We start from the raw sequence: 19,500 nt of genomic DNA on the forward strand, positions 1-19,500 counted from the left end.
ATGACAATAAATGTGAGTAAATGTAATGATGACAGGACTAAGGGGTAAAATATAGATGCCATTCTATTGGTAAGTGTCTTTGTGTGATCAAATCACCAACTGGAAGCCCATGTTCTGTACTAGAAATGTTGCATTTATTATGTAGTCTACTGTGGTACAATCTACATTTAAAATAAGTGTTATTTTACCTCTTCAATCTGAAATCCAAAATTCATTCTAGTGACACACATAAATCCACACCCAAGATAAGGTGTGCAGCATAAGGCATGCCACAGAAGCTGGTAGATGCAGCTAGAAGTTCAACAACCATCAAAGGTCACCATTCATGGATGTGCACAACCTCTCATCCACGCACTCAGTCAACTGGTTGACAGCTCGTAGAGATGGGCCTGGCTGGCTCTATCACAGTTACATGTTTATTTCTGCATATGTTTTACCAGACTGTTATTGTGAGCCACTCCATTTCTAGAGTACCCATTATAATAATCTGTTTTCTAGCTTTAATAAAATTTGCTGTGTCAGTCAGCAAGTTGTGTTCTTCTGAGACATTAGAACACATTGGTGAAGAATAGTGTCATATCTTTGCATGTTTTTCTTATGAAGTTGCTTTTCAAATTTTGTTGTGTCTTGGAATCTCTGATTCAAATGTTTATGCAGTAACAGAAGGGCTTCATCATGGTCATTTAAGAGGCTTTGCAGCGTTGCTCACCAAAAATTCATCTCCAGCTCTGTTTTCTCCTCAATTTCCACCATTCAGTGAGATGGCGGAATCTGAGAGATGTCCAAACACTACACTATGCAGCAGTTTCATGCCTTTCACATTACAGATGCAGATGTCTGTCATGCACTATTTTTGTCATGGATTTATCAAACCTGGTATCAAGTGTTGCCACAGTTGGCCACATTGTAGAAATCTTCCTCATTGTTATTTGACACTTTATGTTCACTGTTATCTTCATATTATCATCGATGCATGCATGTCGTGGTCTTTTGCAAATAATTTTTTTTTTCATCAGTGCAAAAACCAGTCATTTCAGTCTTATTGCACCTGGGCTGCAACCCTCCCTGGCTTAGTCACAAACGCCATTTTGCCACAGACAACTCAAAAGAATTGTATGCAGATCTTATAATTCACAGTGTTATCATCTGCTCTACCATGGATAAGAAAGTCTGGTAACTTGCTCTCCAATCATAGAACTCTTCCCTGAAAGAGATTTTGTTTTTTTCCAGTTGTATGAGGTCTCACAAGCTGCTGGTCAGCAACTGGAAGCCTGTTGCTGTGTTGCAGTGGTACAGTGTGGCCTGGCTGCATAAATTGCATCTGTGGAAGTCAATATCACTGCAGTGCAAGCTGGCCAATCTGGCGGACCCCACACAGTACATATGAGGTGCCATCTGGAAAGTAGGAGTAGTAGATTTTTGCACCACTAGGTGACGAGAGATGCATATCTGACGAGTCAGTGTGCAGAGTGGCATTCAGCTGTGAGAATTGGTTGTGTGTCCACAGTGACTTCTGTAATACTCTGTGCTTGGTGTGGTGATTTTACGTATGGATACGTGAACAGAAGTGTGCACAGACCTTTGTCAGACCGCATCCGAAGATCCAACCTTCTTGGCACGGGTTATCACCAGCGACGAGAGCTGGATCTACATCTACATCTATATCTATACTCCGCAAGCCACCTGATGGTATGTGGCAGAGTGTACCTTGAGTACCTCTATTGGTTCTCCCTTCTATTCCAGCCTCATATTGTGTGTGGAAAGAAAGATTGTAGGTATGCCTCTGTGTGGGCTCCAATCTCTCTGATTTTATACTCATGGTCTCTTCACGAGATATACGTAGGTGGGAGCAATATACTGTTTGACTCCTCAGTGAAGGTATGTTCTCGAAACTTAAAAAAATGGTTATGACCCAGAGACAAAGCAACGGTCATCCCAGTGGAAGAGCACAGGTTCTCCAAGACCCAAAAAAGTGAGACAGGTGAAGAGCAAAGTGAAGAGCATTATCATCATTTTCTTTGATACCAAGGGAATTGTGCACAAAGAATTCGTCCCATCCAACCAAACAGTGAATTATGAGTACTACTATGATGTTTTGGGGTGGCTCCATGAAAACATGCAGCAATGACGGCCTGAACTGTGGCATCAAGGGAAGGAACTTGCTGCTGCATCATGACAACATGCCCTGTCACACATCCTTGCTCACCAGGACTTTTTTTGGCAAAAAATAACATGGCAGTTTTACCCCATCCATCGTACTCACCAGTTTTGGCACCTTGCAACTTCACGCTATTGTCAAAACTGAAACTCAAGTTGATATGCCATCAGTTCGCCACTCTAGAGAAGATTCAAGAAGCATCACTGGTGGTGATAAACACCCTCAAAGAACAGGACTTCCAGAAAACTTTTGACTAGTGGCAGAAGTGCTGGGTCCAGTGTGTACATGCAGATGGGAACTACATTGAGGGTGATGGCAACCATTAATCCAAAGATAAGGTTTTCAACAGATGGCAGTACCAGTCCTGAAAATTTTGGATAGCACCTAGTATACAGTGTCCCAGCCACAGCTCCTTGTTGCTGTCATGTGTGTTATGTTACACCAACAATGGCAGCTCAGAAAGTCCCCAGCATTGGGCCATCTGGCATAAGTATTGGGAAAAGGGTCACATTGCAGTAATCTGCCAATCAACTGCACAGAACACAGCACAAGAGACTATGGATGTGGATACTCAGGAAATGTTTTTGTCAGGGCCATTTCCCGATCATGATTACAAAAATCTTTTTATTGAGGTTTTGCTTCTCTTACAACAACTGTGCCTGTGGGTAGACACTGGCAATGCAGTTTCCCTGCCTAATGACTAACATATTCTGACCTTTGCTATTCACTGATGTCACCAGTAAACAGGTAACTCAGGGGATATGGTAAACAGCAAATACCGTTGCCAGTTCTCAGTGAAGACACCTATAAATCTTTGACTCCACCTATTACCTTTATTGTCAACCATGAAAGTAGTTTAGTAAACTCTTTTGGGTTTGATGCCTTTCATGCCTTTGGCATTTCAGTCATGGACTCTATACAGTTGGTATCTGCTGAGGTCTCTTACCAGTCTTTGAAATCTCTATGCTCAGTATTTCAGGATATCTTTGTGGAAAGCCTAGGGTGCACCACAGCCTTTCAAGCCCATGTAACCTTGAAGCAGTTACTTCATCCTACACTTTTTCATGCTATGCAGATTCCCCTGGTTCTCTGCTCCCAAGACAAGGGGGAGCTGGACTGGCTCACCTCTCTCAGGGTTGTAGTTCCAATTTCCCCCAGTGAATGGGGCACACCCCTTGCCATCATTAAGAAAGCCGCTGATAAATTGCTCCTATGCAGCAATTTTAAGACCACCATGAATTCACAGTCTGTGGTTGACACATACCCATAGCCTCATGCTAACAAACTGTTTACATACTTATATTAAAAACAAAGATTCCAAGACTTACCAAGTGGGAAAACACCGGTAGATAGGCACAATGAATAAAACACACAAACACACACACAAAATTTCAAGCTTTCACAACCGGCAGCTGCTTCATCAGGAAAGAGGGAAGGGAAAGGAAAGATGAAAGGATGTGGGTTTTAAGGGAGAGGGTAAGGAGTCATTCCAATCCCGGGAGCGGAAAGACTTACCTTATGGGGAAAAAAGGATAGGTATATACTCGTGCGCACACACACACACACACACACACACACACACACACACACACACACACTCACACACACACACACACATATCCATCCATACATACACAGACACAAGCAGACATATTTAAAGGCAAAGAGTTTACATACTTAGCAAGAAGTCAATTTTTCTCCAAACTCGTGAACCATATAGCCAGTTACTGCTGTATGATGAGTCCAAGCATTTCATGCTCATTACACAGTATTTGTCCTTTATCAATATCAGTGGTCGATTTGGTGCCTGCAAGAGCCCCTGCAGTTTTTCAACGCTATTGAGAACAGGTAATGTCCAATATTTGGCACAGCTTCAACTACCTGGTGTACTATGAGGTACCACCTGCACAATCTCCAGGCACCCTTTGGAAAACTCTGATCCATGCTTCTACATTGCAATCTACAGGAGTAAAAATTTTTCCAACCATCTCTCGAGTATTTGGGCTACAAAATCTTGCGGTAGAATGTCCAACCCATGAGAGTATTGTTAGGGGCATTGTGGACGTGCTGCATACCTCATCATTGTGTGAACTGTAGGATTATTTAGGTAAAATAATCTATTTCCACCATTTCATTCCCTGGGAATCAATCATCTTGCACCCACACGAGCTCCTTCTACAAGGTGTCCCTTATGTCTAGTCTACAATGTGTGATGAGGCCTTCACCATGCTGAGGCACTGTCTCCTGTTGACATTGTGTCTAGCTACCTTTGGTTTTGGCTGTGGATGGCTTGCAGTATGGTGTGGGGGTGGTCCTCCGCCATTGGAAAGCAGACAGCTCAAGTCAGTTTCTGCCATTTGCATATCAAACTCTCAGTTCACTTAGGTCCAGAACTTTCAGGAGAAGAAGGAAGCTTCAACCATTGAATATATATTCATCAAATCCACATTTCCTTGTATGGCACCAAATTCCAACTAATTATGGAACACCAGCCCTTAATTTCATATTTGGTCTGTCTGCCTGGTCCCTGATAAGATGGCCCACACATTGCAGCTGTGGGCCTTGTTCCTCTAAATTACAACTATGGCTTTCATTTTCACTCCACATGACACCACACCAATGTTGATGCCTTTCCTTTGGACCCTGAGTTTGATTGGGAAGAGCTTGTGTGTTTTCACTATAATGCCTCCATCCAACAAGCAGTAGATGTTGTTTTGATACTAGTGCTTGAGTCACTAAGCTGACAGTGGTCAACTGCTTCTTCAGTCATATAGTCTACCTCATCCAACAGGGTCTTGTCCTCCATATGGCTCCTCCAATCCACTTTGTGACTATTTTGTCTCTCATTCTTAGATGATGTCTGCCTCATCTCCATGGATGGTGCAGCTACCTCAGTGCTTGTTCCCAAGAGTTTAAGGTGAGTGATTTTACAGCTGTTAAACTGTTACATGAGGGTTACTGGGATGATTTATGCACCAAAGCCTTGGCTCACAGAATGTTTACTAGTCTTGCATTGACTGAGAGCTGGAATTCTTGGTTGCTGCATGCCCTAGTGTGCTAGTCAAGAAGTGGCTCCTGGGTCATCATTCTCTCAATGGCCTCCAGCAACACATCTCTGGGAAAGCATCTGTGTTGATTTTTCGAATCCACTTCTGAAAATTAACATGGGTCCTGATTTATGCTGCCTGTGACCAGATTTGTCATCTTGTCTTCTGATGGTGGGGGCAGTGTGGATCTCCTCACACTGACCACTTTTGCCCAAATCCCCAGTCTCTGGTAATTGCAGTTTGCTCAGGGGCTTCCAAGGAGAAAGACACCATCTTCACACTGCAGCCAACCCCAACTCGCCCTGTGGATCAGCAACTCTCGTTCCTCCACCCCCCTCCATCCCTCCACCCGAGTGGGGAAAGTTGTGATGACTTACATAGATCCATACCCAAAAATCAGACACGGAATCATGGAATCATAAGGCATGCCACAGAAGTCAGCAAATCCAACTAGAGGTTCGACAACTGTCAGAGGCCACCACTTGTAGATGTGCTCACAGCCTCTCATCCACTCATAGTGCCTGCCAGCCAATAGCTTTTGGTATCTGGCTCTGCCAGTTCTAGCTCAGTTATATGTTTACCTCTGCATATGTGTTATCAACCTATTATTGTGAGACACTGTGGCTAGTATACCAGTCATAGTAAGTTATTTCCTACACATTATCCTGTCCTCTTGTCAACGCATTCTAATCCCACAAGGGAACATCACACGAGATGACTGACACAACAACTTTAAGTCTAGAAAACAGTTTATTATAATGGGTAAACTAGTCACAGAGTAACTCACAATGACAGTACAACAACACATATGCAGAGATGAACACATAACTGAGTTACAGCTGCCCTGGCCTGTCTGTAAAAGCTGTCAACCAGCTGGCAGAGTGCATGACCAGAGGCTGCACCTGCATTTGTGAATGGTGGCATCTGATGGTTGTTGAACTTCTAGCTGCATCTACCTACTTCTGTGGCACACCTTACAACTCTGCACCCATATCTCAGGTAGGGTCTAAGCATGTCACTACATTCCTGACATTTGTTTTCTTCAGATAAGCTGTTATTGGAGGGGGAGTAGGTCAAGAGGTCATGATTTGTGTAACATTCATTGACACACAGCACATTATGCTCAGTGGCTTGTTTACATTTTCTACCAACTTTACTCTTGGCCACACCAACAATTGCAATGTATTTTATCTTGTAATGACTACTCAGTGTCTCAACTATGTGGGTCAAGAGGTCACGATTTGTGTAACATTCATTGACACAGAGCACATTATGCTCAGTGGCTTGTTTACATTTTCTACCAACTTTACTCTTGGCCACACCAACAATTTCAATGTATTTTATCTTGTAATGACTACTCAGTGTCTCAACTATGTGGTGGGTTGTAACCATTTGTAATTCAATGAGGGTTTTTATGTGCTGTAACAGATGATTTACTGTAAGATTTATTATTGTTATTATTATCCAGACATGTTTTTGTATGAACTGCTGATTTTTAAACACTATATCCATATGGAAGAAACCAGAAACTGAAATCATAATTTCATCTTACAGTGGATAACACAGTACCTGTTGGCACTTCACTGAACACTTACATAAGAAATTATGTCAACCTCAAAGGAACTAAGGCAATGTGCCATGAAGGAGGCTGTGGCTCATGTATTGTTATGATGACAAGAAAACATCCTGTCAGCCAGAAAGTGGAATCATTTGCCATCAATTCAGTAAGTCTCCTATATAAAAAGAACATAATATTAACAACTACTTACATTAATACACTAGCTGAACAAAAAATATCTTATAGTTTGTTTATGGTGCTCCAAATGTATATAGCCAGAATCAAAGGTGTAGTGAGGAGGCCACAAGCAACAGTTGTTGCCACTGGACATGGGTCTGCAAATAAAAATACCATTTTTCATTAACAGGGAAAGAGAAACACAAGCAAAATGCATTAAACGTAACATTATTTTCATTTTCTTGCCATATAGTTGTTCAAACAAACACTCATAATCTTGCAAGAAATCTTCACATCATCAATACACAGTCCTGGTACATTTTCAAACATTTAGGATTGGTGGGGAAATCTGATGGTCAAAGAACTGGAATACATTTACCAACCCAGCAATGTAATAATAAAAGTCTGTATGAGTTCCAGTACATGCAGAAGAGAGAGCAGGCACATCATATGTCAAACAGCTAATACATTTTCATTTGTTGCCTGAAAAGGATATTTGTTATATCAGCACTGAAGTAATAGTACTTCATGTAGTGCTTGTAGTAGGGACTAATTTTTCTTAATACCCAGCAACAACCTTTAGCAAGTGTATATGTATTTCCTGAGTACACTTTATATGGCAATAATTGTTTACTTGGGCCTCCCTCTGAAATCTTTTAGCTTGTTTCTGGGTATTTTGTTGAACAATTAAATACTACTTTTGAGTAACCAAACATTTTAATTTTATTGTTGTTTTACAGTGTTTGATACCAGTATTTTCATGCCACAACTGTAAGATAACAACAATTGAAGGAATTGGTAATAGAAGAATTGGGTATAATCCAGTTCAGAAGACACTTGCTGCTTTCAATGGCACACAATGTGGGTACTGTTCTCCTGGAATGGTTATGAACATGTACAGGTATGTGTAGTTGCGTTTAAAAGTTTGTAAAACTATTTTTTTAATCTACCAAGACATCAGAACTATGGTTTCAAATTGTTTAATTTGTTCTCCCCTTTCATTATACAAAATGTTGTCCTGGAAACTCATTATGATTTTAGCAGTTCACTGTTTCTTGTTCCCAATCTATAAGGTACAGATTAAAAAAGAGAGTGGTTGAAAATCATTTCAGGGCTAACTGATCACTAATACATAAGACATAAACATAGAAGCAAAACACAAATGGTTGTATCAGTGAATAACATGAAATTGAAAGTAAAATTTCCATAAGAGGTAGCTGAAAAGTTTAACATTTACTTTACTAGTATAGCAAAGCAGGAAATCGAAAATCAGTATGACAATGGACCTACATGCCTACCAAATTATTTAAATGCTAGTGTTAAGTCTATGTTCCTTCAAACAGTCATGGAAACAAAGGTGAAACAAATAACAAGGTCACTCAAAAACAAATATTCATGTGGACTGGATTGTGTGTCAGACTATGTCTTTAAAAAATCATCTGATAATGTATTAAAACCTCTAATATATATATTAAACACCTCCTGATCAACTGGAATCTTTCCCAATAGCCTAAAAACAGCTAAAGTAACTCCACTGTTCAAAAAACAGGACTCTGAAAATGTAAATAATTATCATCCAGTATCCCAACTCAGTGTTTTCTCCAAAATAATTGAGAAACTTTTCTACAATAGACTACTAAGCTACATTACAAAAAATTCATTACTCTCAGCAAATCAACATGGATTCAGTAAATCAAAGTCTACAACAACAGCAATGTATGAGTACATAGAAGCTGTGCTTAAAGCACTTGATGACAGAAAAGATGCTACTGGTATCTTTCTGGACCTTTCAAAAGCTTTTGACATAATTGACCATGACTTCCTCACTCACAAATTAGATCAAAAAGGTGTCCGAGGAATCCCAAATCAGTGGATAAGATCTTACCTAGAAAACAGGCACCAAGTGGTGGTTTTAAGGGATGATGACATTTCAGTACAAGGAAATATTATCACAACAACACATGTCTCCAGTAAATCAAAAATAAGGTACGGAGCGCCACAAGGTTCTGTTCTAGGACCTCTAATGTTCCTCCTTTATATTGATAATACAAATGACTTTATTAAGTTGGGAAAACTAATCTTATTTGCTGATGACACCAGCATGTTAATAACAGCAGCTGACAAAATCTCATTGGAACTAGCAATAGATACTGTAATGTCCCAAATTATGAGCCGGTTTCAAAAAAATAAAATAATAATAAATAAAGAAGAAACTGTCTTTATGAACCTAATATTGTGTTTACTAGCAGATTCAGTGTGCAATGAACCATGCAAGATAAGAAACATTGTGCATATGATAAAACTAATTTCCAAGCTGAATATGAAACTACAAATAAGCGGAGTGATACATCCTAAAGAATGCCTAACAGCTAAATTACGGCTATGAAAGAAAATGAGTCTCAAAGACCTGAACACTTACATGACTTAAATATCAAATGTTTGTCGAGCGCTGACACTACAGTTTTTGGTTATAATGTCGGATGCTCTTCTAAACATGCAGAAAAACCTGAACAAAGAAAAGTAGTAGTGATGGCAGACAGTCATGGTCATGGATTTTATTGCCTTCTGAACGGTCTGTCCAGTGTACAAACAATCACTTACATAAAGCCTGGTGCTTTTATGTCAGAAGTTTGCAAGCATGTATGATCCACAAATGTTGCTTACTTATCCTCTGAAGATTTTGTTGTGCTATTTGGTGGGTCAAATGACGTGCACAAAAACGAAACTCACAAAGCAAAACAAGAACTAAAAAGCTGCTTGGGACAGTTGACACACACAAATGTTGTAGTACTGAACATCCCACATTGGTATGACTTACCATCTTGGTCATGTGTAAATAGAGAAATAATCAATGCCAATGCTGGATGGGGTGGCCGAGCAGTTCTAGGCACTACACTGTGGAACTGCACGGCCGCTACGGTCACAGGTTCGAATCCTGCCTCAGGTATGGATGTGTGTGATGTCTTTAGGTTAGTTAGGTTTTGAGTAGTTCTGAGTTCTAGGGGACTGATGACCTCAGAAGTTAAGTCCCATAGTGCTCAGAGTCATTTTGAATCAATGCTAACCAACAATTTTCATTACTTTGCAAACATTTCAGATATGTAGAACTCATAAATGTTAATAATATTGGAAGCTGATTCCACTAATTACATGGATTGCATGTTAACAACACCAGGAATAAACTGCTCGTCAGAAAAACTAAAGAAATTATAAAACAAGAGGCATCAAACACTCATTTTATGTCATAGACTTCCCCAACCTTTCGTGCTGGAAGTAGACCTTTGGCCATGTGGACTACCAATCCTCAGGCAGTTACACATGTGTTATTCATCACTTATCACAGATCCACACTTTTAACTATTTAAAATTTTAAGTGATGAACCATTTGCCCAAAAACCAGGTCTCAATTGCGTGTGCGCAATTCATGCTTACGCTCACATCATTCCTTATACACCATGGCTCTAAATTTTATGTCATGCTGCTACTTCCTCTACACAAGAACATATATTCCTTTAATTCTCAATAGTGCCCCTGGACACAAGCAATTACATGGCTGAAGGGTACTGCTGGAGCAAACAAAACTGTTACTTAGATCTCAACAGTGTTCTTAAGTAAACATGCCTGTTTACAATCACACTCCAAGAAATCAGTCAACCATCAGGACTACACTTTGATACATCATATGCACTCCTCTAAGTACTTGGTCATATTATTAAATTGCACCATTCTCCCTACTTACTAAAATTAGTTAATCAAAAAAATGCAAAAGAAATTCTTCTCCTTCTATATACAAATAAAAATGAAATCTTTCTCTTAGTTATATTTTCAGTGCAGTTATTTCTTGCTAATTCTACTTTGTTTCTGTGTCAGGGTCACCCTTAAGGCTGAAAGTCTTATTAATGCAAATCCCTGTTATAAAACTACAAACTACCAATGATATCACTAAGGTATTTTACTACTTACATTACATTACATTCCCAGTACAAACATCACTTTTCATCAGAAAACACCTGAATGTGTCTGTGTTTCAACAATGACTATTCATATTTCCTTTAGCAAGAGTGGGTACATTATTGCGCACATCCATTGGATTATTTCTACATGCATTCACTGGACTAACAGTCACATTATTTGCTTGTGAATTTCTGTATGTGTCCTGATTTGACACATTATTTCCACCCTTCTGTACATTAAATAACTACTGCAGCTCTTATTATGAGTATACAAAGACACTGCAGAAGGCGACATATAAGCAGATTTACCAAAGTCTTTATTAGCATGTTCTGCCATATGGTAGGTACAATAGGTAATTATGTCTCTATCAACAAAACTTTCAAGTCCGGGTACGTTAGGAACTCCAGTACCTCATGTACAATGGCTACAGTGAGCCAACCATTACCATGATCGAAGGTATCATTAATGTCAATACTAAAATTCAGTCTACAACCACAGAAAACACAAGGTCCGTTGACAAGTGCAGTAGTAGCAACACTCTTAACTGGTATGCAGTTCTTCTTGTCCCCAGCTGTTGTGGCGAACTCGATGTTCTCGATCATTTTATAAACTGTCTGCTTAGAAGAGCGACAAAATCTCCTGTAAGACATTGAAAGATTCCTGTAACTCTTTGACCTTGGATACTTCTCTGGCCAAATTATTTACTTTGTTTGATAAATCTTTCAAACTTTTCTTAACTTCAGATACATCTGATTCTACCTTTTCTGTTTTGTTATTAACATGTTCTAAAATACTATGATCCCTGTCATCTGGAGCAGGATTAAACTTTTGGACTAATGCTTGTTTGCGTTTGACTAACATCTTGTCCACTTTTGTGGTTATGTTAGTCTCAACCGTTTCAAAAAACTCATTCTGCCGTTGGATATCATCCTCATGCTCTCTTTCTCTTTGTTGTGCTATTATTTCCAATTTCTGGAACAACAATGCAAGCTTATCGCTTGAATTTGCTAGCTCTGCCTGTATATGTTCACTTTTGGCTGCTCTCTTGCAGCTGATTTCAACCGCCGGTCCAACAGTCTTGTTCCCCCAGTGATTGTAAATTCTGTTGATAAATATCAGTCTTTGATTGTACACTGTCAGGTGGGATTGTAGTTTGTTCAGTTTAATTCACTATAGTCTCTCCTGCCAACGACCCAGGAATATTCTCCACCAGGTCATCAGTTTTATAATTTTCGAATTCCAAATGATTATGTCTTGTTCTCGGTCTCACCATTGTGCTAACTGATGTAAATAGCGACACACACAAAAATCAGACAATAAATAAATAACACTTTCTACACTAATAGTTTCAATCAAAGTGGTAGAAGGCAGCTATGTGTAAAGTTTGTTATTAATTGTATGCGCCCAGGTATTAATGACTAGCTTCAATTAGAAACCTGGTCATTTGCATTCGAGTCCTTACCTCACAGTCTGTCTTGGATGTAAAGAACAGTGTGGGTCTGCAATCACTAATCCAGATTCTAAATCAGCTTGTTGTCATTCCAATGTGTATAATGCAAGTAACGGAAACATTTTATTCATTAATTACAATTCACTAATTGTTTTTACACATACATTTAATCAATAACAACAATAAAATTAGGTCTCAGGATTCTAATTTTGATGTTGGCTGCATGAATTGGTGTTCAGTGCAATCAGCTGTTGGTGTATATGAACTGAGCTGTTTAAATGCAAAAAATAAACAATGTTTGTATCCACAAAAAAAAGCTCTGTAGTAATAAGGACTATCTTTGAAAAGTCAATTATATGCAGAACACTACTACTGATGCTAGTGTAATATAACAGCAATTAATAAAAATATTAAAAAAGAATATAGTAATAATTATTATTTGAATATTAATAGTAGTAATTCTTTCTCTGCCAGAACCTGGGTGTACGAATTATTAATTGATTATATACTGTCTTTGAAATTAGTTTTGTAATGTGAATGAGAGTTAACTTCCTAAGCACTTTGACTTGAAACTGTGAATATGCTTTGATAGCTTTTAATAAAGTGATGTCAAAACAAAAGAGAAATACCTCTAATAATACTATGCTTACAGTTCTGTTAGGTAATTATGCACTCTGTCTCTCAGTGATTAATAGCCCAACATTACTATTAGCTCAACATTGATCAGCAATCAGCAAAATAGCTCTGTACTCAATCTCGCAACCTTGAGTAAATCTGAAAGTGAAATATATTGAATTATTCGTATCCGCCATGTAGCTCATGTAATCTGAAAGAAATGTCTCAAAGATGAGGTGAAAGAAAGTTATCAATTATTTTCTAGTATGGTGCCTAACAATTGTCAGTGTTCCGTTGAGGCCATGTCTACTCAAAGTTTAGGTTTACTCAAGGTTTAGGTTTGCAAATAATTATGTACATTACACAAGTTTGAAGTCATGAACAACTATATTTTTGGTTTTGTTTATGACTTACATAGACTGTTACAGCAAGATGAACCTCAGATAATCATTCTTTCCTCTTTAAGTTCAAGAACAGAAGAAGTAAACCAGAATAGAAAAGTTCAGACACACAATCTCGAATGTCCATGGAATATTCATCAAGGCATACATTGCAACATAATGCATTTGTTTACTCTTTGGCATACATTGCCAGCTATTTATACAATAATTATCAATACATGGCATTTACAAACTTCAAATTCATGACCACCCCAGGAGATAGAGTACAGCTCCCAGACATTTAATTTACCTAAAGACTGACTTAAATGGCTTCCAACACACTTTATATAAATTTAACAATAATTGGAACTAATGTTAGTTATTTGTTTATTTGATTTCCATACATTACAATCAAAGATTTGTATTTCTGAGTAACTAAATAGTGGTAGAAGATTCATTTTAAAGACAACTTTTACATACAGCAGCAATTTCTATTGAATTATGCTGTCTAGTTTGCTATCTAATGGATTATATTTTAGTAACAATCTTTTTACTAAGTAAACTGTTTACTCTGAAACCAAATGGGTGCAAGAGCCGCTACCATGATTTTGTCATTTGATGTATAAATGCTATTGTCATTTACTTGCCTTTTTCATCTACTTCATCAGTGTGTTTACAAACGATCACTGACAATGAAAAATGTAATTACTGATGTTTTGTAATTAGCAGTTTTCAGGCAAACTAGCTTCACTCATGAATTCTAAATAAACAAAAGACTGTAACATGTATTAAAGCTAAATTGGCTAAACCTTGAGTTAATATTCAAGATTCTGAATACTGGGCCTATGTAATGGTGGCATGTATCAACAAAGAGAGTATCTCCAATATAAAAGTTACTTATAAGCTTTCAAATCATGAAGTGCCAATTTTGGCTGACATCCAACTATGACAGGTGATCATAATAACAAACTGTTAGTTTAAGAATAGGCTGCATTATGCTTTGAAATATGGCTAGGTTGGCTTATAGTGTGTTTGATGAACTAAGAGAAATAAAAAAAATCTGGGTTACAGAAAATGTTGGATGATTACAAATTTAGAAAAAATGGTAGGCACAAATTGTGTATATGAATGAGCACCATATTTCAAATTACAGTCAGTTATACAAAATTATTAATTATTGAGTTACTCAATTAATGTCATTTGTCATACTGTACAGAAAAATTAAAGTAACAAATATATGCATAGTTCTGGATCGAACAATGGTTATAATGAAACCTGAAATGGAAAGTGGTACTGTCTGCGAACTTTGATGTAAATTACCACACAAGATAATTAGTTTTAGATAATTTAACAACTTTACAGGTAACTGAGGTTGCTTAAGTTTCAAATGGTGTAGATCACCCTTCTCAAATATAAGTATTAGCTTATAGATTTTTTGCAAATAGTGAACTATAGTGCTAACTTAAATTAATTGTAACTTTTACTTAAAAGTGCACTAATGAAAACTAATTACATTAATGAAATCAGACTCTTGAAATGAGAATCCATATAATAAATTTAAGTCAAATTATGTCTAAATAGGATTTTGAGATTTTTAAGTAAGTGTTATGTGTCAACATATAAATGCGTTGAAAATAAGATAAAAATTAGTGAAAAGAATTGGTTGTTTACGAGAACAGAAAAAGGTAACAGATGGGAGGCATCCATCTGATGTGTCACAATGTTTCCCCAGAAGATGGCTCAGGGCAGCAGTTGCCCCCTTACTGTGTTGGATGTTCATCTGCATCACTTGCAGCCACCAGTTTGCTGCAATGACAGCTTCCTACATTTTAATTATCCTGATGTAATTGCCAAGAACCCTAAATAAAGTTTCAGGCCTAATTCTCACATTGCCCTCAGGGATTCTTCACTGATTTTCACAAGGATTTGGTTCTCAGATATGATTTTCCCATTGACGAGGCCTTATGGTTCTATACCCATACTTTCTTGAATACTGTCTTTGGAGAAGTATCCTTAAGAACTTTTGGTACCCAAATGGATATCTTTGTGGTCCTGAAGAGTTCAGCTGCTGTCTTCACCAGCAGTTTCATCCCCCCTATGGAGATATCTTGGGCATCATTTCCTTCAGCCAGTCCTCCCTTCTCAAGATTAGAGCATCTTTGTCCAAATAGACCTGGACTTGTATCCTGCACAGTCTTCCTAAAGAGCTCCTGCTCTGTGAGGTTATTTTTGTAATGGTTGAATAACTGTCATTCTAAAAACTGAGACTGCATTGCTATAAATCTGTTTAACTATTTTTGGTTCAACTTTTTTTTGTAACTGATTACCTTGAGAAGTGTGAGTGTTAGACTCCCTTGTTTTCTTGTTGCCTAGCTTGAAGGCAGAAGAGTTCTGTACATCATTGTCACTCTGAGACAGTCTTTAGGAAGCTATTCCTTGGCCTCCAGTTGTTTTTGTTTTCTGAGAAGTTTTCTCCTCTGCGCCCAGACAGGGATTTGATCTTGACATGGCCCAAATTTCCCAGATGATTTTCACTTCTTTGACTTGTCTGTCATGATTCAGTTGAGGAAACTGCTTTCATTGCTTCCAACCCTGATGCTTTGGTCTCATAAAGACTCTTGGTTTTTGTTTTGTTTTTTATGTTCCCTGTTTTTATCCTATGAAGATTGGGGATATGTCAGGCCTACACCAAGGACCCAGATGAGGTGCATGGCTAATTACTCAGGAAGGTTGCCTGCAGTGAGGGTCCATTCATGACACATCCATCCATGTGCCAGGCACCACACAGCATGGATCGCACTTTTGGCTGGGTACAGGGGAAATTGAGGAGGGACTCTGGGAGTAGATGTAGGAGAGATGGGACATCATGAGACATGGTTCATCTCGTTCATTCAATGAGACCCGTACAGCATGGGAGACACTGTTAGTAGCTATGCTGCAGCCAGTATAACCTTCACGTTCATGCAAACATGCAAGCGTCTCCATCCACATAATCAGTGCTGCCAAAGGGCAGTCCGAGAGATGTTGCTACCCATTCTTCACTTACATAAGTAAGGTTTGATAGAGCTGTGGAAGGGTTTCTTTCCTGATTTCATGGCCTGTTCAATACTACTTTTCAACACAAATAAATTCCCTCTGGTGCACACACACACACTCACTCACACACACACACACACACACACACACACACACACACACACACACACACACACACCTCCCTCTCATCTCAGCACCACAAACAGCATTTGTGTCACTTTGTCCTTAAACTGGGCCTGCCTTGCTTTATTGTGAACTTATTTTTAGAATCATTCCTCATGTGGAAGTAAATTTTCTTAATTTTTATGTTCATGCCATGGTTGTATATATGTGTTGTGTTACAGCAAGGATAATTAAAATGTTTATCCCTTATTCAAGACTCATTCTGATCTTAGTGTTTTTATGGTCTGAAATGCCATTGCTTTAATTTTATCCAAAGACAATTTTAGGTTGCGCTCTGAGACTACCTGCTGGAACAAATGGACATCCATATGCTCCATGTCTCACCTTCTCTGCCCAACTCCTCCTCTCACCCACTGGCCCATCCACTCCTCTCAACTTCTTTGTACATCCCCTGCTGCCCCACCCTCCCCTGTGCAGCTCCTTCCCCTACTTCCTCTGTCCATCTTCTCTCTCTCTCCTCTTTCTGACCATCTACAACTCCTCTCCCATCTCTCAGTCCATCTCCTACTCCCTCTTCTCTGTTAGTCCATCATGTCCTCCTACTCTCCCTTCTGAACTCCTCCTCCCACACACCCTCTTTTTTCATCTGCTTCTCCCCTCTCTCTTACCTCCTATCCACCCTATCGATCTCTTACCCTTTCTCTGTGCACCTCTTCCTTCCCACATCACCCTATCCATCTTCTCCCCCTCCAATGCATACTCCTCCATCCTTCCTTCTCTCCTTATTAGCAATCATGTCCTCCCCTGTCTGCCTCCTTTGGCCTCCGCCTGCTCCCCTCCCTTTTTCCAACTGCTCCTCCCACCCCTCTCTGTTTATCCCTTCCTGCCCACCCTCTCTTTGTTCATTTCTTTCTGCCCCTGTCTCCATCCATCCCCACCTCCTGCCCTATCTGCTGGAAGGATGTTTCTTGCCTCTGTCATGTAGCTTACCCTGCAAAAGATGTCATTATGCCAGAACTATGTGCTTCCCACACAACATGCCCTCAAGCAGGGCAGTCTATACAGCAGGAGTTCTAAAACATATTTTTGTAGCATCTTTGCTCCTATTGGAGCTAGGCTAGCTCAGTTCTGATACTCAAGAAATTTGCTGTTTGGGTGCCAAATATGCTTGATATTTATCCAGGGTCTGAGAAGAGATCCTGGAAATTCCTATATGCAATCTGCTTTATATATTCATTAGCTATAAATTTTATAAAATGTATTTCCTAATAGCTCAGGTGGTACTATCACCCATTCCTCATGGTTGCAAGTACACTCCTCCAATGTTAATGGATGTTGTGCAAAGGTGTATGCAGAGTTGTCTCATTGGCCTACTCTCACGTTTGTTCGTAATGATAGTGTGTGCACGTGTGTCCACAATGGTGAATATTTTAAGTAGATGTCAATTACATCAGCAAGTGATCTCTGACAACTTCTGTTGGAAGTCCCCACACATTAGTATTAGTGCATGACCCGTGTTGATATTGTTACTATGGATGTCTTGCAGCATTGTTCTGAGTGTTTCAACTGTGTTTCTATGTGCCATGGAGCATTCATCCCAGACTGATACACACAATCAGTTTGCACATGAGCCCGCCTACTGGACTGGTTTATATTGCATGATGTGACGTGGTGTGGTACATATAATGGTATACATAGTGTGGAATGTGCTGTCATTCCTCCATACGGTAGTGTATCAGTAATATCAGAGCTAACAATAGCAAGTGCAGTATATCCTTGTGATCATACTTCTGCCAGTAGTAGACTTACTAAAAATATTTCCCCTTTACCATTAGGTGCGTCCAGAAAACATTGGCCATCATGATAAGTCCATATGCACCCCATTAGCTTACTGTATGTCTCTTTTTGGTCGTAATTTGGAAGTGATTTATGTGAATCTACATTGGCTTTGGAAGTCATCGACATCATAACTCATTTTGTGAATGAACTCTATCAGAGGTGCCAACAAGACAAAGTCTACTACTTGTTTACTGCACATGTCTATACACATATCTTCAATTGCAATTAATGCATGGTTGAGCACACAGTCACCCAACTGCTCAGATTTGGTTGTTGTCTGTGGAAAGATGGGAGTAGATGAGATAAGCAGTGGTCATAAGCCATAAGCCGGGGGGGGGGGGGGGGGGGGGGGGGGGGAGTGATATGTGTCATCAGGTGAGGCAATACATACACATATGCATGCTATCTATCTAGTATCTGGCTGCCCATATTGCTCTTAAGGAACCTGTCATGTGGGCTGCCCAACAGAGGAGGTCGATAAGCCAGGTCGACACTATTCCCACACAACACACCTGTTGTAGAGGGTCTTTACAGCTGGGTCTTAGTAACATGCACGTCTGTATCTTCATAAACATTTGAGCTTGAGCATTTTAAACTCCACTACGTTGGTCACCTTGGGGCAAGATGTTTTTGCCATAGATTTGCCTGTGTACATGTATGTCACATAATGCACACACCTCTTGGTCCATCTCCTCCTCCACCCTTTCTGCCTATCACTTCACTGCCTCCCTATCTGTCCATCTACTCCTCCCATCTCTCAGCCTCTCCCCTCTTTCCTTTCCGAATTCTATCCACCTCTTCTTATCCAGCTGCCCATCTCATCCTCCCCTCACTCTGTCCATTTCCTCCACCTCCTCTCTTGCTGTCCGTCTCTCCCTGCCCCCTCTCTGTACGTTCCCTTCTGTTCACTCTCTCACTACCTATCCCCTCCTGCCCCTCGCTCCTTATCCATTTCCTCCTGTCCTCATCTCTCTCCATCTCTTTCTATCTATTTCAACCCTTCCATAGTGCTGCAGAAGAGGTTGATAAAGCAGGCTGGTACTTCACCCACAACACACCCTCATACAGCACAGCCTGTATGCCAAGGTCTTGGAAACCCTTTTATCCCATGACATGCAGGCTGCCTTACAAAGCAAGTTTATAAGGCAGGGCAGGTCAGTACT

The 19,500-nt window shown here is 39.5% G+C and overlaps 1 protein-coding gene across 1 annotated transcript in view; it reads left to right on the forward strand.

The window, feature by feature from the left end:
* LOC126284382 (uncharacterized) overlaps positions 1–19,500 on the forward strand; it is a 329,783-nt gene that overhangs the window by 76,649 nt on the left and 233,634 nt on the right. The window contains exons 3-4 of the mRNA XM_049983265.1: positions 6,760–6,929; positions 7,681–7,841. Of these exons, the coding sequence (XP_049839222.1) occupies positions 6,760–6,929; positions 7,681–7,841 (331 nt within the window). The remainder of the gene's footprint in view (positions 1–6,759; positions 6,930–7,680; positions 7,842–19,500) is intronic.

The sequence above is a fragment of the Schistocerca gregaria genome, chromosome 8 (genome assembly GCF_023897955.1).
Source record: "Schistocerca gregaria isolate iqSchGreg1 chromosome 8, iqSchGreg1.2, whole genome shotgun sequence".
Classification (NCBI taxonomy): Eukaryota; Metazoa; Arthropoda; class Insecta; order Orthoptera; family Acrididae; genus Schistocerca; species Schistocerca gregaria.